Source organism: Alosa pseudoharengus, unplaced genomic scaffold, assembly GCF_046254945.1.
Source record: "Alosa pseudoharengus isolate Yale_2024_CS ecotype anadromous, Long Island Sound unplaced genomic scaffold, YU_APseudo_1.1 YU_APseudo_1.1_scf_1, whole genome shotgun sequence".
NCBI lineage: Eukaryota > Metazoa > Chordata > Actinopteri > Clupeiformes > Clupeidae > Alosa > Alosa pseudoharengus.
In genome coordinates this window covers 39,430,631-39,457,493 of record NW_027468564.1, presented here as the reverse complement: position 1 = coordinate 39,457,493, position 26,863 = coordinate 39,430,631, and the positions used below count along the sequence as shown (strand labels likewise).

The 26,863-nt window shown below is 42.1% G+C and overlaps 1 protein-coding gene across 1 annotated transcript; it reads right to left on the bottom strand.

Annotated features, from left to right (window-relative positions):
* Positions 1-10,674: 10,674 nt before the first annotated feature.
* On the bottom strand, positions 10,675-26,090 carry LOC143127731 (polyunsaturated fatty acid lipoxygenase ALOX15B-like). The gene is made up of 16 exons (XM_076289400.1): positions 25,966-26,090; positions 25,051-25,210; positions 21,230-21,431; positions 19,571-19,652; positions 19,364-19,486; positions 19,029-19,132; positions 18,743-18,912; positions 18,384-18,527; positions 17,361-17,564; positions 16,817-16,932; positions 16,758-16,761; positions 16,519-16,655; positions 14,819-14,940; positions 12,925-13,025; positions 12,454-12,624; positions 10,675-11,047 (listed from the first exon to the last, which is right to left on the bottom strand). The coding sequence occupies exons 2-16, from the start codon at positions 25,201-25,203 to the stop codon at positions 10,868-10,870; spliced, it is 2,013 nt and encodes a 670-aa protein (XP_076145515.1). The 5' UTR covers positions 25,204-25,210; positions 25,966-26,090; the 3' UTR covers positions 10,675-10,867.
* Positions 26,091-26,863: the final 773 nt, after the last annotated feature.

Below are 26,863 nucleotides of genomic sequence, written 5' to 3'. Positions count from 1 at the left end.
CGACAGGCTAACCTTTAGCATTTCCGACATTGTATGTCATTACATAATGCAGCTAACATTAGCCTACATGCTGCAACACAGGTATGAATATTGTAGCGTCGGTGGATGTACATGTTTAACGTGGAATGAGTGTCTCCCAGAATGCAGTGCGAGTGAATGCTAGGATGTGTAATGTCGGTTATAATAGTTGTAGTTACGTTTAGCATGTTGTGTATTTGTTAGCGTGTTAGTCTCTTTGGTTGTACCTCATGTGCTTATCCTCGTGTTGATGTGTGTGGTAAACCCTTATTGTGTGTAGCATGTGCGGCTGAGACTACCCCTGTGTTGCCCTATGTAGTTGTCTGTGTGCATCTGAGTCTTCCTGTTCCAATAAATGGCCGTCCTGGCCAAAGGTGAATCTTGTCTGAGGGTGAGATCGCTACATTGGTGTCAGAAGTGGGATGGGCCCCTCCAGGGGCGCGAAGATCTACGCCAGATCAAGACGGAGAAGAAGGCCGAAGACCAGACCAGCAAGATGGCGGCGGACCTCAGCAGATGTTCCAATGGTCCTTTTAAGGACTAGCCAGCTCGCTGAGCTCGCCACTGCGGAGGATGGAGGACCTTCCGGCCCGGCGCGGGACCTGTGCAGGCGACCAGCGGGACCAGCCCTGCACAGTCGACGAGAGCTGCCAACGCTGAAGGAAGCGGCCCCGGCTGAGGTGTTCCCGGCTCGACGCCGATGTCGATGCTGCCGTCATCCGAGGATCTCATCCATAGAGAGCGCGAACTCTCTGACGACCTTGGAACACGACCACAGCGGCCGGGTTTATACGGCCAGCTACGGAAGAACTTCCAGAGCGTCAGCTGCCGGTCGAGAGTGTGATGGAGTCATAGCTGTTCGGGAGCTTGCGGTGCTCCAGCTAGTGACCAAGAGGGTAACGTCGACCTGTAGAGCCTTGGGAGCTATCGTTTTGTGGACTGTTGAAGTTTGAAGTGCGCACGTTCGACACAAGTCGGCGCAATGTTTTTCATGTTTTGTGTGTGAGTTCCTGTGTGTCCCGAGCCTGCTGAGAGGGTCGGGGTCTCCATTTCCCGCCACAGTGGAGCATCGTTGTGCTCGAGAGACAGCCGACAAAAGTTCTACAAGAGGGCAGCGCGAGGAGGGACCTCGACGTGGACTGCTGACCGCCTGGAGATCGGCACACTGTGGACAGGTGGCAACGGCCACGAGCTGTCACAGTAGCCAGAGGGGGCTACCGAACGTCCAGGGGTTCCAGCGTATCCGGGGGTTCGGCTTGCAGTGGGACTGTTTGCTGCTGTTTGAGGTAGTGCAGCTGCACGGCGGGAAACTGAGGGCCCAAGCGACACCACGACCCACGTCTGGCCGGTTCTGGTGCTTGTTCGGGGGAGAACTGACGTGACAGAGGCAGCCGAGAGCCCTTCCAGTCGGGAGGGGTTATCGTGCAGCCGGAGGCTTTCCGGTCACTTGGACTAAGCACTGGGACTGACACCGACGCAGCCGCGAGCGGTGAGCTGAGCTGTCATTGCCGGGGACGACAATGGCTCGGGAGGGGGTTATGTAGCGTCGGTGGATGTACATGTTTAACGTGGAATGAGTGTCTCCCAGAATGCAGTGCGAGTGAATGCTAGGATGTGTAATGTCGGTTATAATAGTTGTAGTTACGTTTAGCATGTTGTGTATTTGTTAGCGTGTTAGTCTCTTTGGTTGTACCTCATGTGCTTATCCTCGTGTTGATGTGTGTGGTAAACCCTTATTGTGTGTAGCATGTGCGGCTGAGACTACCCCTGTGTTGCCCTATGTAGTTGTCTGTGTGCATCTGAGTCTTCCTGTTCCAATAAATGGCCGTCCTGGCCAAAGGTGAATCTTGTCTGAGGGTGAGATCGCTACAATATTATGTTTTCGTGAGTGTCCAAAGGGGTGAAAGCCACTTTAAATCGGGTCACATTATTGACTGTTGTGTGTCCGAGAGTCAGTTTGTGGGTTTTGTAAGGGTCAGCAGCATGAGGGACAAGACCTACAAAGTTGTGGTGAGTTAAGCAGGGAGGTTGGTAACGTTAATGCTGCTAGCAGCGCTAGTTAACATTAGCTAGGCTAGTAGCCTTCATCGTGTATGATTCATATTAATCATTAACCTAGGAATACTTCGTGCATTTAATGAACATTTTGTGTAATAATTCACGGCAAATTAATAAACTGAATATGGTGGTCCAAGAGCAGACCATGCATCAGCCCGACTGAGCAGTGATGACAGCATAGGATGAGTCAGGTAACATTACGAAGCACTGCCGTTAACGTTAACCGCTTTCACACACATGATATAAAATACACGATGATAAATATAAAATTCAATATCAAAACACTATTATTTACACGATTACTCCTGAAATAACTGCACATTCACTATATAAAAATCACTGTTTGGAGGAAAGGGTTCGCGTACTGTCGCCGGTTTTGAAATGATTTCGCGCTGGTTCGTGCATTGCATATTATTCAGTGAGGCGCGGTGGTTTATGGGATGAGTAGTTCCTTCGCTCGGAAATGAAAATATGTACACAGTCTTGTACCTTTGACTTTTTTTGGATTTTCTCTTCGTTTTTTCACTCGAAATGATATGTTGTATGCTTATGAGTTATGCCGTAGCTGGTTAGCCTAATACATGCTGTAAAACTCTTTAGATACGGATTTTTCCAAACGTCAATGGGACAAATGAATGGGAATCTTACATCCGGCACCTAACCGCGTTTTGGCTGTGGGCGGGACTGTGCCGCTCTATACTGTAGGCTACTAAAACACAATGCAACATTTTCCTGGAGGAACCAGAGAATCCAACAAAGTCATTTACAGAAATTATCGGTTGGTTACATACTTAAAATTGACCATCATCTTTACAAAATTAAGTGAATAGTTTCGTCAGGAAGTGTGATGAAGTCCACCTTATTCTTAATGCAGATAAGACAAAGGAGCTCATAATTGATTTTAGAATCATATCACACATGCACATTTAGGATATAGTTATATCTTATATGAATTCATTGTTGACTCTATTTAATTGTGTAATTAGTAAGTATATTTATTTTAATTCGTTTTTTTTAAGTCTGAGTTTTTAAGGTTACTGGTAGCCTAGGTGTTTCAATTGTGCGCACGCCTGCATGATGCGCGGGCACACACACACACACACACACACACAGGGTGTCGCTCTCTTTGTGCATCCTGCCTCTATTTATCCTGTATGAAGGGAGAATTCTGCTGACCCCCATGATAGCAGAGCATGTCGACACTGACATAGAGAGAATGGTGGATCAGTTTTTTCATTTCAGTGACTACTGGTTATACATTTTAAGTGCTCAGAGTAAATTACTTGTAAAGTTACTTTGTGTGAGACAGTCGATAAGGTCAAATGATTAAAAATCACTTGTTCTGCTCTGCCCAGACATGATAACTGTCCAACTGAACCCGGCGGTTCTTATAGGTAAGTAGCCTATTCTGGTCACATTAGAGATCCCAAGAAAACATACTGGCCAGGGCAGACTTGCCACAGACTACATAGTCTAGCGCAGGTGTGGTGCTGGGCAGATTTACTGAGAATTTGACTTCAATCACTTCAATCACATGACTTCAGTGAAAGCCCAGAAATAAAAAAGGCCCAGCTGAGGTTATCAACTGAAACACACCTGTGAGAGCTCAGTGGAGGTGGACGTTGTGTCTCTCAGCAGGTGCTGTGGGGCTGTTCTGGTCATAGCCTGTGTGCTGCTGTGGGGCTGTTCTGTTCATAGCCCGTGTGCTGCTGTGGCAGAAGGGGAAGTGCTGCAGAGAGGAGGGCAAGCGGGGTGCTGAGAAACACATTAAACACGGCAGACCTCTCAAGTCTCACGCATTGAGCGTGAGACACACGCATTTCAATGACTTCACACGCTCACACGCCACACATGGCATTTCTCACTCCGAGAAATTATTAACTTGCCCGCACAGAAATTTCTAAGGGCTATATTTTACAAACGTGTCACACAACGTTGCTGTCTGTGCGCTCATTCACTGTGCGCTGTTCAGTTACTAACCTATCGGCCAATCAGAAAATAGGATTTCTCAACCAATCAGGAAATAGTTTTGTTTTGTTGCCGGGCGAACTTTGAGTTTCAGTTTCGTGAGCAGTCTCGGCCTTCAGTGAATGCATAGCGGAGGTGGTAAACGAGGTGGGGTTGGAAGAGAACCAACTGGAGGTGGAAGAGAACAGGATAATCAGGTAATAACTTAATTCATTTCAATCTCTCATTAGTTACTATAGTTTTCCTACTCGTTGTTTAACAACAATATAATTTAAGTGTTCAAGAGTGAAAGATTAGCCTAAGAATCACCGCACACTCACTATTAACTTAATCCCAGTGCGAAACGCGTTGTTCGTTCAAAAATAAATATTAAGTTAATAGTGATCAGTGTGCGGTGATTCTTAATCTTTCACTCTTGGATTATACTTACCTGCCTCACCTGCACCTGTTCAACTGAAGGTTTGTGCACAGGGACACCTATGGACTTTGATAATTTAAGTGTTCGTTTGAATAGTAGCTTATTGCATAGCCTATTGTTATAGGTCACTTTTAAAATCATGTCACATTATCTCATTATATCATGGCCATGGATGCATTAATCATTGCATCTGTATTCAAAAATGTCGGGTAAAAAGCAATTAAGCATCCTCTCATTCACCCTGAGAGGAAAGCCCCCTAAAAGGTCCGGTTCCCCGATAACGCTCACTCTTAGCCCGCTAAGAAGACTCAAAAGATATATCTTTCCAAAGTTGTTTATGTTCCTAAGTGTGTTCCCCGAAGTGTCCCTTAGGAAGCTTCTTAACACGCTGCCTCTTACGTTCGACGTTACAAAGGCGCTGTCCCAAGTGAAGGTGCTGAATTAGTTGGCATCGATTGCTCAGGAATCGATTTTCTACTTCACGCAAAGGTGTATGACGGCGTTAAGAAAGACAACACGTTCTATGCAAATAAAACATTCCTCAAATTATTCCAGTAACATTTATTTGAACATAGTTTAAGTTATCAGTAAAATATAAACTATTAACTAAATTATCAAATTGGCAGTAATATGTTCACACGATATGTTGTGACGGGTAGACTAACCGAGTATCCCTCGCTAATCATCCCTCCTTATCCCGTTGTGCCACTTGTGCCGCTTCTTGATGGGTTTAACGACTTTTATATACACTTTTATATTAATGGTAAGGTACCTTACAATTAGAATTGATTGGCAAGCAGCTGCAGTTACTTCTGTTTATGCGGTATTGATTGCCATTGGTTAATGTTTTCAATAAAAAGCAACATATCTACAATGAACAGAGAGAGTTAGCCTACAGTATGGTGGGGAAGCAACGTAAAAAAAGGGCACCAAGCTTCTCGTCAGAGGAACTTGAAATTTTGCTGGACGAGGTGAGCTTGCACAAGGTGACACTGTTTTCCAGCTTTCGGAATAACTTGTGCAACAGCAACAAAAAAGAGCTATGGAGCGACATGGACTACACGGCTCCGCGGCCGGCGCCGTTTTTGATTCAATACAAGGACACGTTGGATCGCTGCCATAGGCCTAGTTGGTCGCTTACTGGACACCACCATGCTTACCCATTTATAGATCTTAGCCATTTAGAGGCAAATTCTTTGCCATCTTTTAATTATCAAAAGCGATTGCCAATTTGAACGCTTTAATGACATTACGAAATAGCCTAGGCTTACCACCATATTAGTTCTGATACCAAATAAAGTAAACTTCATAAATAGGCCTGCATCCATTGCGAACATATTTTATTATTAGTCTTAAAATGTCCATAACATAAAATCATCGTTGAGCCACAACATCATCAACATACTGTACCATAGTTTGACTTGTACTGCGCTGCGCTGATTTCTAAAGACTGCTGCACAGTGGCGGCGACTAGCGCCTTGAGAGCTCAAACAACGCTAAGAGAGAGCTGGTCCAGACCAACCTTACGAAAGTGTGACTTACAGAAGATATACTTAGCGTACGAACGTGTCGGGAATCGTGCCATAACGTTAAGAAAGAGGTTAAGGTTAAGAACTACTTAGCGATAAGAACGTTTTGGGGAACCGGCCCCAGGTTAGTGGATGCTCAGAGGTGGTGAAAAGGCCCATTATTGAATTGTTAGTGCCATGTGTCAAATCTTTTCTTTTGCAAATCTGGGGCCGGTTCCCCGATAACGCTCACTCTTAGCGCGCTAAGAAGACTCAAAAGATATATCTTTCCAAAGTTGTTTATGTTCCTAAGTGTGTTCCCCGAAGTGTCCCTTAGGAAGCTTCTTAACACGCTGCCTCTTACGTTCGACGTTACAAAGGCGCTGTCCCAAGTGAAGGTGCTGAATTAGTTGGCATCGATTGCTCAGGAATCGATTTTCTACTTCACGCGAAGGTGCATGACGGCGTTAAGAAAGACAACACGTTCTATGCAAATAAAACATTCCTCAAATTATTCCAGTAACATTTATTTGAACATAGTTTAAGTTATCAGTAAAATATAAACTATTAACTAAATTATCAAATTGGCAGCCTAATATGTTCACACGATATGTTGTGACGGGTAGACTAACCGGGTATCCCTCGCTAATCATCCACCCTCCTTATCCCGTTGTGCCACTTGTGCCGCTTCTTGATGGGTTTAACGACTTCTAAAAATTATGTGATACACTTTTATATTAATGGTAAGGTACCTTACAATTAGAATTGATTGGCAAGCAGCTGCAGTTACTTCTGTTTAATGCGGTATTGATTGCCATTGGTTAATGTTTTCAATAAAAAGCAACCTATCTACAATGAACAGAGAGAGTTAGATAGCCTACAGTATGGTGGGGAAGCAACGTAAAAAAAGGGTAGGCTACCAAGCTTCTCGTCAGAGGAACTTGAAATTGTGCTGGACGAGGTGAGCTTGCACAAGGTGACACTGTTTTCCAGCTTTCGGAATAACTTGTGCAACAGCAACAAAAAAGCTATGGAGCGACATGGACTACACGGCTCCGCGTTGCGCTGATTAAAGACTGCTGCACAGTGGCGGCGACTAGCACCTTGAGAGCTCCAACAACGCTAAGAGAGAGCTACGAATGGTCCAGACCAACCTTACGAAAGTGTGACTTACAGAAGATATACTTAGCGTACGAACGTGTCGGGAATCATGCCATAACGTTAAGAGAGAGGTTAAGGAATAGGTTAAGAACTACTTAGCGATAAGAACGTTTTGGGGAACCGGCCCCTGAGCAATTATAAATTATACTTTTGCCCCATTTTGACTTAGGAGGGCATTGCTCCTACATACTTTAGCCAATAATCAAATGCCTGCTCTCTTTTGGAAAGCTGAGGCACTGTTGGAAAACAATTAGAATAACTGTGTGATGTACTGACACAAAGTTACAAAGGCTAGATTATTCTTTTCTTTTTCTACCGGATAACAAGCACCTTTGAACTGACCACATTTCAGCCCTCTAGGTCTTGACTTGATATGACATGACTTGAGTCCTAGCATTAGGTCTTGTCATGCTGTGTGCAAAAGTAGATCAATATAGAATGACAACATGAGTACTTTAGACCATTATTTGCCAAGGTATACTCATGCATTTTGTAAAATGCCCTATGAAAACTCCCCATAGGACTTTGGGTTATCCAAAATGCATACTGGTAATCAAATGCTTACTGCATGAACCCCTTATAAGCATAATCTTAATTGGCCTCAAATGAAAGGTAATACTCTGAAGTTTCATGCTTGCATTTGGATTGTAGGCTACTTCAGGTTCTGATATGACTACACTAAATGTGGAATAATTACAAAAAATACAAATCTATACAATTTCTATTTCAATTCAATTGGTGTGTATAAGATGGGCTATATTTCTGCACAACTAATATTGGATCAACTGGTAACGACCTGGGGCTGGTGTATGATAGCTGGTGATGCTAGTTGCGCGTGTAAATCCTCACACCCCTAACCTTAAGAACGGCTCTAACCGCTGAGTTGGAAGCTTGGGCTTTTAGCTCAGTGGTTAGAGCGCTCGACTCCCATGTGTGTTGAGGTGGCGGGTTCAGGGCCATGAGCGGCTGACGAAACGACCTCTGTTACACTGGAACATCTGAAGGCATATTAATAACAGCAACAAAAAGTTGTAGTATTTTTAATGAAACACCCCCATTCTCGCAACCAACCCGTCTGACCAGCCACCCCTTTAACCCTCGGACGGGGGGGGGGGGGGGGAATCTCACTCTTGCCTGTCCTCAAAACTTGAGAGCCCTGAGTAGGCTACTAATGTAGGCACTACTCATCCCTTTCTGCTAATCCACCGTACAGGACACATCAGGGAGAGAAGTAGTGGGCAACAGTATCAGAAGTCCAATCTTTCGATTCTGCCCGTAAACTAAACCTGATCATTTTGATCAATTCATCAAGATCAAGCCTCAATGCTATCTCTCTCACATATGACAGAGATGCTCTTCGAAATCTTCCTCAGCTAATGTGCCCACATACAAATCCTCACAAATGATCAGAAGGGAGCAGTGTAATTTGCTCAAGTAGCAGTCCATGCCTTCACATGTGCGTGATGTGTACACACACACACACACACACACACACACACACACACACACACACACAATGCATCTGAACTTAGTGGCGTTCACAAAGCAGTCTGCACTTGTCACTGGCTGTCTGCTGGTGCATTGCTCAAGTAGCAGTGCATGCCTTCACATGTGTGTGCATGTGTACACACACACACACACACACACACACACACACACACACAATGCATCTGAACTTAGTGGCGTTCACAAAGCAGTCTGCACTTGTCACTGGCGGTCTGCTGGTGCATTGAGTCCTCTTGCATAAGCACAAGCAGAGCACCTCTTTGTACGAGACAATGCAGAAGGGCTGTAAACTGCTTTTGTTCGTCCCGCAGTGTGAGCCTCCGTAACGCCTGTCTGTCCTTACCGTTGGTGCTGGTCTCTCCCTGAGCCTCCATCCAGCCACGCCGACCTGGCTACACTCCACCCTCTGAGCCAGCAGCCTGGGAGGGGAGGGCGAGAGGTGTAGGCTTGCTCGTCTCCTTCTCTTTCACACCCTGAGACAGCACCCTCTCTCTCTCTTTCTTTCTCTCTCTCTCCCTCCCTCCCTCCATCCCATTTTGCCTTCTCCCTCTCCCTCCTCAAGCTTTATCACCTTCTGCCTCTTCCCAATTAGACACATTCCACAGTAGCTGCCAGCTTCATGCCAAGTCAGAGTTATTTGAATGACCTAGCCAATAGTAAGTGTCAAACAGATACAGTAACTCATTTACCTTTATTTACACATGTAGGTTATAACGTATGTTCAGTTCAAAAACAATAACCCTTAGATTGTTACTCTCACAGGTATGCCTGAAGCTCAAGCCTCTGCATGAAGTCACTAATATGTTCTCCACCCATCTGAATAGGGCCCCTTAGTCAAATAACATAGCTTATGTTATGTGATATGTCTTAATTGGGCCCCTTAGTCAAATGGCATGGTTTATGTTATTTGATATGTCTTAATAGGCCCCTCTATCATACCATGGGCCCCTGATATCTGAATGGGGCCCCTCAGCCAAATAACACGGCCCACACTATGTATGATAATCATACTTAATACGTAATTGCCATTTTTTTTCACAGCAACATGCCGTAAGTCAAGTTTATTTATATAGCGCATTTATACACAGAGGTCATTTAATGTGCTTTACATAAACAAAAGCAAAAAGTTAACAAATAAAAGCACAGAAGGGCAATATAGTCAAAGAATACTTCAAAAGGTAAAGATCATAAGAAAAAGAAAACATAAACAAGGTAAACCATTTAAACATAAAGAATAATTGATAAGACAAAAAAAAATAAAAGTTGTAAAAAAGTAATAATGTACACATTTGAAGATGAATTTGAGTAATGTAGTCAGTTCTTTTAGTGTTTGTGAGAATCCTAGCTGCTGCATTTTGTATCACCTGAAGCTGTTTGATAGTCTTTTTTAGGAAGGCCTGTGAACAGTCCAATGCAGTACTCTCTTTTTTTATATCAGGATATTAAATAGTACAGATGCATTATATTATATGTTATATTCTAATCATCTGGTGTTCCAAGGTAGGCTATTGAAATGTTATTTAATAAAATGTCTAACACCCCCCCCCCCCATCCAAAAAATAATAATAAAAAGTTGAGGTTCGTATCGAACCGTGGGTCAAAAATCGTGATACAAACTGAATCGTGAGGTTGGTGTATCGTTACAGCCCTACCTACTGTATGACACTGTAATGTGAAAAAACATAAAGCCCAAATCAGCACATTATGCACCGAATTTGATACTGTAATGTTAATTTGTAACATTCTTTGTAACCTACATGTAATTACAACTCGGTTTACTGTCGACATCAAGCAATATGCTGTTCCACCTTGTAGTGGCGCTCAACCTTAATGCAGCCCTCAGAAGTGCAATTAGCTGCAAAAGCATGTAACTCAGTGGCAGAATTTGCACAAGAGTTGTTTACATTAGAAATTATGGAGTAGCTGCTCCTGAAGTACGGAACTGCCTCCAGTGCACATACATGACTTAAGTCAAGGGAATGTGCCAGAATGTGCTCAGGCTGAAAAGGGCTTAGTTGCACGCTTTTTTTTTTTTTTTTTACTCATGCACCCTTAGACACATGGGAGAATTTGCCCCTATACGACAAGAACACAAGGAATAGAGGGGAAGGGGAGGTAGTATTGGGATTCAGTGTTAATCATTTGTTTTCCTATTTTTTATTTGTTTCTTGGTTTATTTTTTATTTTCATTGCCAAGATTATTAATAGAAAAGACAAAAGTAAAGAAGGGTCAAAGTGTCACACTGTTGTCCACATTTTTGGGGTTCAGATAGGTGTAGGGATGCTTCAGCGTCTTGTTGTGCTCCTCAATTCGACCAGACAACAACTTTAGCCGCTCCTGAAAATCTTTGACACAACGGCAAGGAACTTCCTCGTCAAACAGTTCTTCTGGAAAACATCCAAGAGGGTACTGCAGAGAGAATGTGATAACTATGTGTATTGATATTGAAAATCACAGACTCAGATAGCCAAAGTGAAGTAAAATAAATACTTAAATGCTTATTTTGGATATTTTCTCTGCCCTTGTTTGAAATGTCATTTATAGTTGCATTTATTGGGTGATGCAAACCCAAAACCTGTTTATTTCTTAAGTAACCTTTCAGCTTGGCACTTCAGAGTGCAGTATTAAATCAACACTAATAATAATGGTAGACAAAAGGCATTTAGATTGTGTGTTATATTAGTGTATTATTTAGAGATGCACCGATATGGAATTTTAGGGCCGATAACGATAACCGATATTTATTGGTTTGTTGTGGCCGATACCGATACGATAACCGATAATATTACTCTTGAAAAAAAATTGTGAAAAGTGATTTGGGGAAAGCATTTAATAAGCATAATTTTATTGCAGTAATTTTACCTACCACCAAATGATGGACAGAACTCATAATAGTCCTCAATAGTACAGCAGTCAACATAACAGGAGCCTAGCCCTACAGTATGTGTGGCTCCTTTAAGTGAACCTGACGTCAGTGAATTGCGAGTGAGTGGCTAGAGAGTATGAATCGTTTTCATTTAGGACTAAACACTCGGCTCAGCTGGGAATAAGCTACAGTATAGCGACCAAATCAGAGTTTGTGAGGGAAACTTAGGTTTAGTTTCAACTGCGGGTAACTGAATAAAGCTGCAACTCCTCAGACTGTATCTTATGTCCGTCTACTCTGTTGCGCACAACCTGCTGCAGCAGAAATGAAAGGGGTTAGCCCCGAAGGTTTTAATAACTTATTATGATGACCTGTCTGGAACTAAAGCAGGAATGGTTAGCATATTTCTAGGTAATAATACAAAACCCAAGCTAAAGTAATGCAAATATAATACTAAAACACAACTTAGAACTAGGCCTACTTATGTACTCGTCCCACTAACGAGTTTGTTTATTTGTTTTCCCGACCAGCGCGGTAAAGTGCAAACACATCAGCACAAGAAGACTCTAGATAGGGCTGAGCTCCGCTCTGGTAAGGTTAAATGGCGGATAATTCACGAGAGGATTTTGAGATGCACAGATTCCCAAATGAACGCATATCCACAGATTTTGTTAGAGTGGTGAAATACATTCACACCGCTGACATTATATTGAGGAAAAAGTATAGCCAACCAAGCTCAAGTAGCTCAGTGTAGCCAGACGGACCTTACGTAGGCCTAAATTAGGACTTTAAAAAATATCGGCGCAAATTATCGGCCATAATTCTGTTATCGGACCGATAATAATATTTTAATTTTTTCACTTATCGGCCAATAATATATCGGCCGCCGATATATCGTGCATCCCTAGTATTATTTGTTGTTTTCTTAAAACAGGATGCACACACTCACATGGTCTGTTGAATTTATGCTGAGCACTTTCAGGATAGCCATGCTATTCACTGTTGTGCACACATTAGGTAAGGTTTCCAGGATAGTGTCCATCGTGGTCTGGCCTTTCTCTTTGGGAGGGGGCTTTCTGAGAGCAGTGGGGTAGTTGGGCATCCAGCCACCAAACTCAAACTGCATGGGGGAATTTAGATAGTAGGATGACAAAAGTTGGCATATGAGTCAGTTTCATAAAGAACTACAATAGATCATTACTTAAAGAAGGCCTTTCCCATTGTGACCTCTATGCTGATTGTCATTTTTCTTACACAGCGTCATGGTAGACATAATAGAGACAACATCCAACAATGGTCTGGCATTTTTCCTCTGGAGAGGGGCTTTGTTGGGGAACCACCCACCTACAGCCAGCTGAAAAAAAACTGTTGATTTTATAATCTGAGCCAAATTGATTCTCAGAAATTTATAATAAATTACCTGTCCATTGTTGAGAGCAGCATGCTGGGCTGATACAGTGAAGATCAGCATGGTAACAAACTTGAGGAGATCTTCCACTCTCTGAAAAGACTCAGGTATTCCTAAGGGAAATAAAGACAGACATGTGAATTAACTAGATGTACCGCAGAGCGGTACAAAATATGACCGCCGCCCAGTCCAGCACATGTTTTCCACAAAAATAAGTCACGCTGAAAGGCGTATATGATTCTAACTGTCTCACTGAATTGCATTATGCACAGTGATTAGATTTCACATGTAATATACATTTTATACAACCCCACCCCCATCTTGCCTGTTCATAATTCTGAGAAATTCTTGAATTGTGTGCATGTGTAAGTGTACATGTTTATGTTTATGTGTGTGTGGGTGTGTGTGTGTGCGTGCATGTGCATGTGCTTGTGTGTTTGCCTGTTTATGTGCCTGTGTGTGTGCATGTGCATGCATGCGTATATATGTCTACTGTGTGAGTATGTGTCATACGTATGATTACTGTGAATGTGTGTGTGTGTGTGTGTGTGTATCTGTTTGTGCACATGTGTGCACATGAACTGGGTTAACATGACCCCTGGAGGCAAATATACGGAAAAATGGTCATCCTAGGTCCTACAGTTCTCAAGATATTCACAGAGAACTGTGTCTGGCCTACCCTCCTTTCGGGGGGTCCAGTCCAGCGGGGGGGCTACAGATCAAAACGAAAAATGACAGTTCCATGCTATCCATGTGGGGGTACATGCCCACCAAGTTTTGTGTACCCCGGTCTTTCAGTGTCCCGGGAATCCTTGTTGGTGTACGTCACTAAATGTACACATAAATTGTTTTATTGTAAGGCCCCCCATGAACGAAAGTACACAAAACTTGGCATGCATTCGGAGGGTGTCATAATGATCCTACACTTTCAATTTCGTGCAGTTTTGACCATGTCAGCCAGAGATATTGTGATGAAAACACCTAATTTTTTACTTTTTAATTTTTAACTAGGTGGCGCTATACATGAAATAAGTGGTAATGGGATGGGTTGACATGGCCCCTTGAGATCAACATACAAAAAAAAGGTGGACCTCCTAGGCCCTACGGTTCTCGAGATATTCACAGAAAACTGTCTCTGGCCACCTACAGGCCAGTTGGTGTATAGTAACATAAATTAATTTATTGTGTGGCCCCCCATGAACGGAATTCCACGAAACTTGGCATGCATTCAGAGGGTGTCATAATGATCCTACACTTCCAATTTCATGCAGTTTTGACTATGTTAGGTCACAGATACCTGCGATTACAACACCTCATTTTTACTTTTTTGTGTTTAACTAGGTGGCGCTATACATGAAATGAGTGGTTATGGAATGGGTTGACATGGCCCCTTGAGATCAACATACAAAAAAAAAATGGTCCTCCTAAACCTTACGGTTCTCGAGATATTCACAGAAAACTGTGTCTGCCCTACCCTCCTTTCGGGGGGTGCAGTCCAGCGGGGGGGGCTACAGATCAAAACGGAAAACGATGGTTCCATGCTATCCATATGGGGTTACATGCCCACCAAGTTTCGTCTACCCCGGTCTTTCAGTGTCCCGGGAATCATTGACGGAAATTTGGACATGCGAAAAAAAAAAAAAAAAAAAAAAAAAATCTGACTAAACCTATATGACCGCCGCTTCGCTGCGCGGCGGTCATAATAATCACTTTCTAATGCCAGGGCCCAGATATTTGCATACAAACCAGCAAGCATCAGCCCAGCTGTCTTGTAATACCACTTTTTTACCACATGTGGGGCTGTTGTAAATATTAATTTAGTTGATGCAATAGTGCTGTGTGGCTGTAATCAAGACCCCTCAAAAAATCACAAATCTCCTACCAAGGATAGTATTACTGCACACACCTGTGCTGCTCCTTTCCAGGAATCCATTGGTGAAGATCTCTCTGATCCAGCTCTGCAGTTCTGTGTCCTTCTGCACATACTCATCACATGTGTAGTAATGTTGCAAGACTCCTGTTACATACCTGCACATGACCCCCCCCACACACACACACACACACACACACACACACACACACACACACACACACACACACACACACACACAAACACTATAACATGTGATTTGTATGTAAAATCTGCATCTACTACACTACTTATAGTAGTAAATGTATGTAATCTGTGTTGTGTTGCCCTTGACTGGACTCGACCCCACAATTTCCGTTTCTACAAAATTTAGCTGTGAGGTTGCTAAAACACCATGGTGACCGCGGCACACTGTAAATCATAGGTCTTTTGCGCTGAGCCCGGAGGCAACCACAACACAAATCTGCGGACATTTCCTCAACCAAGAGCAACCTAGCGGTGAGCGCAGCGCATGCTGTGTACAATGTGAAGCCCCCTTGAAGGGGTTTTGTTGTGCTTTGCTCAGCGCAGTGGCAGGCCAGTTGTTGCGTGCGCAATAGAGGGTGACAATTTTTCGGGACTCCCGCGGGTCACGGTATTCCCGTGGGTTTCCCGCAGTACGGGAGTAAATTTCACTGTTGGTAACGTGATTGGGACGGGACAGGAAATAATAAACGGGAGCTGGCGGGAAGCCAAAAATTAGGCTATTAACTTAAAAAAATGACGCTGCAATGCAGTGAGTGCGCCCAAAGACGTGAGACATTTCGTTTTAGAAAAGATAACCAATTACAACCCACAATACGTTTGTTGTTGATTGGTAGCCTATCAGAGCAAGACAAGCAGCTGCCCTGTTCACAATCAATCAGCTTCAGATAGGCCCTGAGGCAAAATGGATGCAAAGAAACAGTTACAGGCGAAAGTGTCAGCAAAGGACGGCTCTATTCAATTGCACGAGCTGTCCGGGAAAAGCGATTCTCGTTGAGTTTAATGTGTCATGCAATGTTGGGGCATGGCACCTCGACGATCGCATTCCTCAATATATTTAGCCTATCTATCGCATAACCTGGCGGAACGCAAAAAATAGTTTTGTTTACTCATAGCAACAACGTTGCTATGCTTCGCTGGTTTAACGTGATGAGAACGGTGCAAACCAAAGATTCTAGAACAGAGCTCTGTTCTAGAATCTTTGGTGCAAACTTAACTGATGGGATGAGATCTAACTAAGAAATTATTTAAGCATAGCCTACAGCAAAGTACTGTAAAATATGTAATTTTAATGTAGCCCAAAATGATCGGCTATTAAAGAAAAGTTAGACAAGGCTTTCTGCCCTACCAAAATGTATGATCACCGCACGCTACTGTAGCCTAACAGTCGGATAACTTTAGACATCAACATAGGGAGCGGGACGGGATTCGGGAGTCTTTCTCTCGGGATTTTGCGGGACAGAATTTTTTTGGGGGGGCTGTCACGTGATCGGGATATGACGGGAGTATTTGTGCGGGCTCGGGATGGGACGGGAGTGAAAATTGCTTCCCGTGTCACCCTCTAGTGCGCAAGCCGTTGACAATAATGGATTTCACAGCGCAGCGCTACCGCTTGCACGTATACAATGTGAAGCCCCCTGAAGGCGACAGGACGGAGGTTCACACAATGCACATACTGCAGTTACATACCAGCTGGCAGCCATTACACGTACCTGTAGATGATGTTCCACAGTTGTATGCCATCATCTCTGTAGTAGTAGTTGGGGACGTCCTCCAGGCCTCTCTCAGAGATGTTCTCAGGCAGACAGAGGGAGCTGTAGGTCAGGGAACCTGTTGCACGCCTCAGCAACTTATCCAAGGTCACATCACATTATAATCAGTAATGAAATTGAATATTATAGTGATACCACAAAATGGTATGGCATAAAACAACTACATGTGGCTATAAGACAAAACTGTTCACAATGAAGTTGAAAATACATGGTGCATATCTACAAACTAGTCAGACACAGTATATTTGTACTATGTTGTATGTTTACCCTCACAAAGACTCCCTCCTCGGTAATCAGCAGATTTCGTGCCATGATATTGATGTGGAGTGTGTAACGAGTATGGGGAATGAGGAGCTACAAGGGAAAAAAGTGAACAGCTGGTCATTACACTTTGATGTCTATATCATCCCATTAAAATAATTTAGAGAGTTTAACTATATCAGCAACAGTTTGTGTCACATGAGGTCACTGTATGTTATAGCATATAAAATCAGATAACACATCATGTTCCACCTTTCATTTGTATTTTCATTACAAAGAACAGATAACAGGCCATTTCTCCATTACAATTTCAAAACCAAAAACAGGAAACAAGTCATTTTCCGATTGTGGTGTCACCATTTGCATTCCGTTGTCTCTGTACTTGTAGCCTACATTGACAATAAATTTGAATCTAAATTTGAATCTAACCATTTCAAAATGAAAATCAAATGGCTGTGAAGTACATGGACCACAAATACACTGTGTTTGTTTTAATTGTGGGACAAGTCATCCTTCCATACCTTGTAAAGGGGGTGTATGGAGGGGAGGCACCGCAGCGTTGCCATGGTGAACACCTCAGCCAGCACGTGAGTTCTCAGCAGGTGAAAGTCGACCTCTTGCACGCAGTACTCCGCGGCCCGTACACAGATCTTAGCCAGCAGCCAGTCATGCTTGGAGTCTGTGGGCAGGAAGATGGGGTTCTCAGGTCCAGGTGTTTGCCCTAACTGTGGAGAAATGCCAGACATGTAGAACTGCTACACCAGTACTCTGAATGTGCATAATATGGCCAGTGCCTACCATTTAGCCGAAGTTAAGGGATGGCTGGCCTTTGGTAAAATTGCCATTTTCTTCCTCATTGCTGTATTTATGGTTGTGGTATTTAGCTGACGCGTAGAGATGGTCCACGTTCCTGACCAAACCCCACCCCTAATCCTAGGCTCCCCAATAGAATATGTTGGGGCGGTGGTAGCATAGTGGTTAAGGAGCTGGGCTAGCATGCAGTAGCCAGAAAAGTTGTGGGTTCAATTCCCAGCTTCCACCGGTGTGCCCTTGAGCAAGGCACTAACCCTGAACCCTGCTCTGGGGACAATGTAACAATGCCTTTGTAATATAATTGACATACAAAAGTTGTTGTTTGGAAAAAGTGTCTAAATGAATACAGTAATTTCCTGTGTATTAGCCGCATAGTGTATAAGCCACAGGGTACTGTTTTATGCAAGTTAAAAACAACACCAAAAACATATTAAAAGCATATTATTAACTGCCCCTGTGTATTAACCTCAATGTGTAAACCTTGGCCAATAGTTGGGAAATTACGGTAATGTAAATGTAGAAAAAAGGCAAACCAGAAGCCAGAGATCCCAGAGCACCCAGCTTATAGAGGTTACCCATTTCCTTGAGGCTGGTCAGGTGGAGAAGAAGGAAACTAAGCTGTAAAGGCTCCCCTATATTTAAAGCTTGATTAGCATTGTGGTGCACATACGATACCTCCTCCTGTTCACTGTTCACCTCTTCAGATCTTAGTGTTTTTCAGGTGTGTTTACCTGTATGGCGATGGGCAGCATCAGGCCATGATGGTTGAGGTGGAGCAGCACCAGAGGAGCGGTGATAAACTGCTGTTCGCCGTTCACCACATTTCCTATGACTCCATCCAGCATCTTGTAGTCGCACAGGAATATGTTTCCTTTCTGGATGGATTAGGTTTAGTTAAGGGAAAACAACAAATAGACAATGTTTTATTATTATTTAAAATCATAAACTTGAAAACCAAGTAGTACACATTAATTCAGAAAATGTATGTCAGTACTGTATTTTAAGTTATTTTGGACAGCATGCATGCATCTGTGTAAAAGTAAATCCATGAATGACTTCTGCTAGACCGTTGAGTGACTGTAATGCCTACTTTTATTTCCGCCTCTAAAGTGCTTTTTCCAAGAAGACCTTTGACCACCTCCTCTGTGACGGGGAAGTTCTTGGGCAGCTTTGAGCAGCGCTGGATCATCATGGGGTTTAGGCCATTCAGGAACTGGTAGCCAAATAACTCGTCCTTATCCCAGTTCTTTCTAACATATTCTGCAAATGATGCCAAGTCAGAAGAACATATGCTCCGATAGACAGGTCAGTAGTACTTGTTATTTAACTACAGAAATTCTGTACAGCTCATTGAAGCGCTTGTTTAAGATGAGTACCCAAGGTTTCATTTCTGATTCCGCAAATGAGGGCATCAAGTTCTTTAAAGCTCTTCCACGAATCTCTGCAACGAGCTAATCCATTTAGCTGCAGAAGAGCTAACCTAAACACAAAGAATTGGTAGACCGTCCATTAAAAAGAATGTAAGGTACAAATAGGTAAAAGTTAGAAACTGTAAACATATATTGGCTTGTTTACCAGGACTTTCATAGAAATTAAATTATATTTTGAACAGCACAGGAGTTTTTGTCTTTCTTTCTTTCTTTCTTTCTTTCTTTCTTTCTTTCTTTCTTTCTTTCTTTCTTTCTTTCTTTCTTTCTTCCAAATTACTTACTGCTTTCCTCCTGTGTAGAAAATCTCAATTTCCTTTGTGAAAGAGAACTGGAGTTCAGCAGGCAGAGCAAAGGGAGAATCAAAGTTGGTAATGCGGGGCATGTCCTCATCGTACACATGCCACCTGTGGGAGGAATATGCAGACAGTTAGGAAAATATTTAATTTAACAGAATTTAAATCGAGATATTTGGTGTGTTGTCCCCAAACCTATATGTATCCTGTCGATTTTCTAGCTGCTTCCTCCTTTGTTCTTGGGCTACTTTGTTGGTGTCCTGGAACACAAGCAAAGCTGAAATAGAACAGGATATGTCAGTCCAGAGCTATATACCACTATATACAACTATAGCCTCTTCTCTGTGCTACGGTCTGGGGAACGTTACCGCTGCCTGAAAACCAGTACTAAGGGCGTAGGTTTGGTCTCAGCCTGGTAGGGACACAGCTTTGGAAATGGAAACAGGCAATGACATGATGCTAGACAGTTATTGTTAGCAAATAAAAATAAAATTGTAGCCTCCTATAGCTATTTGAGTGGAATGTGTTGCAATCGATTTCAAAGCAGTTTGCAGTAAAGCCAATCCGATTTATTGACTACATGTTGGTGCCCCCTCTGTTCCTTGGAGCTTGCCTCCTCTGAGTCTTTCATGCAGGCAACAAATTAATTTCCCCTTGGGGATCAATAAAGTATCTATCTATCTATCTATCTATCTATCTATCTATCTATCTATCTATCTAAGTTGCTTTGACACTTTCATGTGAGTGTCAGATAAATCCCCCTTGGTTTCAGCCAATCAAATGATAGCATGTCTAAACTGGTTTTCCTGCAGAATACATCAAAATGACGAGGCTACAACTTCACAACACACATAATACGAATGAGTTTGCTAAAATATTGGTAGGGACACGCATCCCCATGCAAACCTACGCCACTGGCCAGAACTGAGATACTGAGGACAAGCTTCAAAAGTTCTGCATCTTCCGCAGTGAATTTGCATTAAATCACGTTGTTTTAATATTATGCTGCAAGGTGTTGTAATCTTGTAATATTACACATTTCCAGTATATTATTATTAATTCCTGTTTATTTCCGTTAATTCCCATACATGCTCGTCATGGAAATTTTACAACTCTGAAAATTCCCAGAATTGTGCAACCCTAGTCCACTTTGCCGAGGACTTGACATGGTCTCTAAACACCTCTTTTCTGTTCAGGAAAGCCCAAGAACGGCATTGATATCCAACTACCAGCCATCAAAGATGTCCACCTGAAACACTTCGGTGTGGGTGTAGCATCACCTCTCCCACCCTGCAGCCCACTGTTACCAACCCCACTTCCACTCGTGTCGTATGGTCATATAAGTATAACATTCATAACTTTGTGACATAAGACGGACGATAAATACTTAATTGGGGAGACCTTTCCTAATAATTGTGTTTTGCCATGGCACTGCGCCTTCTGGTATCTGGAAAAATTGGCCGAGCCACCTTCAAGGTAGTCTGGTAAGCCAAACTCATTCAACAGAATTCAGTTCAATATCTGGTCCCTGCTTGAGAAGCAGCCAGCAAACAATGGATGTGGATAAACTACCTTTACTGTAAATACAATTCTAAATGTTTATGCTTGCAGGAGCTGCTATTCAAATAAATACTGTATTGACAATGAAATTAAGTCATTTGAATAATTTCCCAACCATGCTGGCTATGTGCAAAAGGAATTTGTCTGCAGTATGTGTGTGTGTGTGTGTGTGTGTGTGTGTGTGTGTGTGCGTGCGTGCGTGCGTGCGTGCGTGCGTGTGCGGTACATTTACAAGACATCACCATTGAACTCTCAAGTACAACAGTAATTGTGAAGTCTGCCCCTAGTGCCTACCTTTGGCAGGTCTTAGATCAAGACTCTCATTACAGGCCAGCCAGCGGTAGCATGGAAACAAAATCTCATCCCCTTCAGGCGTTGTAATCACGATCTTATCGCAAAACCACTGGTTGTTAAGACGTAAAAATGGCTTGGAGTGGAGTTTGATAAGTATGAGCTCCCCCAGGGCCTCTTTACACTGTACCTCGAATGTCCGTTCCTGTAAAGACATATGAAAAGCGATTTTAAGATTGTAAAGCACTATGTGGAGTTGTTTTGTTTGTTTTTAAAGAGGCTATGTGGCATATACACGACTGGTTTGATGTCAAAAATGCCTATGCTCCATGTTGTCCAGGTATCCACTGAAGTTAGCATGCAAAAAAACTAGTGCCACCATGTACCACATGATACTGAAGTATTAAATACAATGCAAGTCATTGTGAGAGTGTCGGGTGGCTGCGCTCACAGCCAAAATAATGACACATTTCTCCTTTAAAACATCAAACATGGACCTAAATAGCAAAATAATGTGAAGAAACAACTGTTTTGATGTGATGTCCAGATATCTACGGAAGATATTGCAAACCAGCTATAACACGTGCTTGAATCTCTTGTATTACGACACTGTATATATGTAATGTATATAATATATTTATAATGCAAATCATGCATACATAACTAGATGTACCGCAGAGCGGTACAAAATATGACCGCTGCCCAGTCCAGCACATGTTTTCCACAAAAATAAGTCACGCTGAAAGGCATATATGATTCTAACTGTCTCACTGAATTGCATTATGCACACTCAATTCTCACTGGTATCTGCTAGACAACAAGTACCAAAACATGATTAGTTCATAGATTTCAGATGTAAAATACATTTTATACAACCCCACCCCCATCTTGCCTGTTTATAATTCTGAGAAATTCTTGATTTGTGTGCATGTGTGTGTGTACATGTTTATGTTTATGTGTGTGTGGGTGTGTGGGTGGGTGTGTGTGCGTGCATGTGTGTGTTTGCCTGTTTATGTGCCTGTGTGTGTGCATGTGCATGCATGCGTATATATGTGTACTGTGTGAGTATGTGTCATACGTAGGATTACTGTGAATGTATGTGTGTGCGTGTGTATCTGTTTATGCACATGTGTGCATATGGAATGGGTTTACATGACCCCTGGAGGCAAACATACGCAAAAAATTGGTCATCCTAGGCCCTACGGTTCTCAGGATATTCACAGAAAACTGTGTCTGCCCTACCCTCCGTTCGGGAGGTCCAGTCCAGTGGGGGGGCTACAGATCAAAACGAAAAGCGATGGTTCCATGTTATCCATGTGGAGTTACATGCCCACCAAGTTTCGTGTACCCCGGTCTTTCAGTGTCCCGGGAATCCTTGTTGGTGTACGGTCACTAAATGTACACATAAATTATTTTATTGTAAGGCCCCCCATGAACGAAAGTCCACGAAACTTGGCATGCATTCGGAGGGTGTCATAATGATCCTACACTTTCAATTTCGTGCAGTTTTGACCATGTCAGCCAGAGATATTGTGATAAAAACACCTAATGTTTTGCTTTTTAATTTTTAACTAGGTGGCGCTATACATGAAATAAGTGGTAATGGGATAGGTTGACATGCCCCATTAAGACCAACATACAAAAAAAAGGTGGACCTCTTAGGCCCTACGGTTCTCGAGATATTCACAGAAAACTGTCTCCGGCCACCTACAGGCCAGTTGGTGTATAGTAACATAAATTATTTTATTGTGTGGCCCCCCATGAACGGAATTCCACGAAACTTGGCGTGCATTCAGAGGGTGTCATAATGATCCTACGCTTCCAATTTCGTGAAGTTTTGACTATGTTAGGTCACAGATACCTGCGATTACAACACCTCATTTTTACTTTTTTGTGTTTAACTAGGTGGCGCTATACATGAAATGAGTGGTTATGGAATGGGATGACATGGTCCTTTGAGATCAACATACAAAAAAAAATGGTCCTCCTAAACCCTACGGTTCTCGAGATATTCACAGAAAACTGTGTCTGCCCTACCCTCCTTTCGGGGGGTCCAGTCCAGCGGGGGGGCTAAAGATCAAAACGAAAACAGGAGGTTCCATGCTATCCATGTGGGGTTACATGCCCACCAAGTTTCGTGTACCCCGGTCTTACAGTGTCCCGGGAATCCTTGACGGAAATTTGGACATGCGAAAAAGAAAAAACAAAAAAAATCTGACTAAACCTATATGACGCTTCGCTGCGCGGCGGTCATAATTAATAATATACATAATATATTTATAATGCAAATCATACATACATAATTAATTACACATAATCAATTCCAACCTTTGTTTATCATCCCGCCATACAATGTTCATACACATATTTTACATGAAAAGTAATGGTCAGATATTCAAAGACTCAACTAGACAATAAATTCTATTCAAAGATGCATTGGGCAGTTAACCAGGAAGTCAATCAGCAGTTAATTGCAATAAGGCAATAAGGGTGGGGATGATTACTTTTGAAATGTAATAGGTTACAGACTGATTAGGGCAATTCCATGGAAAATTATGTTTTTTGTAACATCCATAACGCCAATAAAATGTGATGGTATGGTATGATGTGAATGATTACATGACATTTGAGCATATGCTATTTTGGCTGAAGAATGTACATGAGAAAAAATTGCACAAAAAATGAATGTTATCATTAACATCATACAAATGCCAAGACATTTCACTGGCGTTATGGCTGTGACAAAAAGTCAATTTTTCGTGGAATTGCCCATAAGTAAACTATAGTGGCATCGCTAACTTTAACAACAGCCTATGCTACGTTGCTACACCAATCGCATTTAAATAAGATGACCCACCAAAATGTCAGTGTATACTGCTGTATGTAAAGCTTAGAAAAACAAAAAAACAGAAAAGTACATATGCAGATATAATCCCTTTGTACACAGTGCAGCTCTTTGCCAATTTAGGAACATGAGCCTTACTTTTTCTCTAATTTTCATGTAAATGTATTCAGTAATTTTCGGTGTAGAAATTAATCGTTGTATAATTTTGCAGCTCCTTAAAGATACACTATACAATATTTTTACCTTAATATAACTTCTACGAAGCCAATTTGATGTTAAACTAACTTTTAATTAGGGAATCGTTCACCTAGCATAGCCACAGAGCATAGCTGCATCCATAACGAGAAAACCAGCAATGCTACTTCAAGAGACATCTCGCGATATTCCTGAAACACTACCTCGTCAGTAGATATAGCTATTTGAAGATAGTTTTTGCCTGTTGCTTGCCCTTCGCCTCCACAACAAAAGCATTGTCATTGTGTACAGGGGGAACAAGCTATGAGAAGTAGACTATTTACAATGGCAAAGTAAAACATAAATATATCACAACTCTAGGGGGAGCTCTAGAGTAGCCAAAAATACCTGAAACTGCATAGTATGCCTTTAAGGGATGTCTATATATATTTTTTTATCTTTCTCATAACTAATGCACACTGACAACCACACAGTGAGCATCAGTGCCTAGTTTACAAAGCTGTTTACAAAACAATCCAGTGCGAAACAAGTGTGTGTGATGGAGATTACAAGTTTGGTGGGGCGTGAGCAAATGAGCAGCAGCTCATGAATATGTAATGAGCAGCAGAAACAGCACACTCTGAAAGGGACTAAAACAGAGGGTAATAGAGGTAGGTAACAATCTTTTCCTACAAGCTATTTCCAGCAAACAACTTCAGAAATATGTTTTCTGGAACTCATAGACCTATTTTAACTTGTTGAAAAATAGTCATAATATGGGCACTTTAAAAATGAGGGCACTTACTGATCCTTGATAACAGGCCGCAGAGAAAAGGCTCCCATCTAGACATATTTCATTGCTCTCGTCCTTGAGACCTTGAAGTTGAATGGAGATATAGCTCATTGTGCCAGCAAAGGCCCAATTTCCTGTGTATGTCTTCACTGTGTAGATCACCATGGTTATTCTGAAAAGTAATGGAAATGATTAATTAAGTAATGATTTTTATACAATAAAATAATGGTCATTTGATTACTGTCACAGATATGCCCACTGAATAAGGAAGACCATTCTTACTGACAAGGAGAACTGAAGTGAGGATTCCATTGCTACTTTGTACACTAAATTGCAGAACATATACAAAAAGCATGACCAAATTGCATACTGGATTTACAATTATCGGTACATGAATTGTCAATGCCATTTGACAAAACTCAAAATTCCATACAAAACTCAAAATTGTTCTCACTATCAAGATCAATTAGGTCAAACTCTATGAAATTACAAATCAGTTGTTTCAGTAAGCTACAACAATAACAAGTCGATTTCTATTCCACCCTCCTTTACTGTTATTAAGGTGTGGAGCACTTAACAAGTTTTCCTTGTCACTGAGGTATCTACAGTACAGTGAATTTAAAGAACACCAGGTCAGTGAAGCCTCCATATGGCACTGCTCCTGTATCAGGCCAAACCAGTATATCCATCAACAGACTATCAACAGACTCTAGCTGTAGAGTAGCTCCCAGTTGCTATGCCCATGGTGTGAATGCAACAACAAGAGGGTGGAGAATGTTGAATAATGTTGAACTAAATGTACTAAATTATTAGTATTATACAAAATTATTATTGTAATAGTAAATGTATACTAAATTATTATGAATACCATTATTATTTACAGTAAGAAGACAAACAACAGAGGAAATGCTTGCCACTAATGCTTACCAAAATATTCTGAACAGCAGAGTTGGTGCGACTAGCTTTCTCACAAAACAGCTCTGGCTTACGAGCAGGACTCTGAGACAAACATCTGAAAGGAGGGGATGAGTAACCTTGATTTTAAACCACAAGTACACCTGCACACAAGAGCACACCTGCAGGGAAGCACACAAGGAAACACACTACTGGCCCAAGGGGAGAATAAGGGGAAACCTAGTCAAATGGATGGGAGGATTTTAACTTCCTTATAGCATCATTTACATACAGGATGGTGTCCATGCCAAGATAACTCCACCTTCCTATGTTCCCAAAGTCCTATGTTCCCAAAGTCCTATGTTCCCAGGGTCCTATGTTCCCAGGGCCCTATGTTCCCAGGGTCCATGATCCCCAGTTCAATTTTCAAAAAGGACTCACAGACTTTCTTTGATGATGTTCCTGCTAAGTTTGTAAGGGTGTAGGGCTGTCCCACTGGGGAATTGTTAAGTGCATCTTTGGTGTTCTGGGTTACACTTGAAATACATTTTTGCTCATCTTTATTTATCTGAAAAAAAAAAAAAAAATTGGCATATACAGTAAATGTGCCTGTGCAATATTAGAAATTTGTCTGATAGGAAGGATCTGATTATTATGGAATTGATGGGTAACACCTTGGTAAATAATTTCATGCTGATGATCTGCCCATTTTCTCTCCCAGCAGTGCTGACTTTCAGCAGCTACTGAATATCTGCTCTGAATATGGATGAAATATGATGTGATGTTTAATACCAAAAAGAGTGCTGTCTTAATATGTAGGACAAAGATCTTTGTTTTCCAGACAGAATATCTGGATCATTACCTTACAGATCAGTTATCTGACGATGAGGATATATACAGGCAGCGTTGCAAATTATATGCCCAAGCTAAC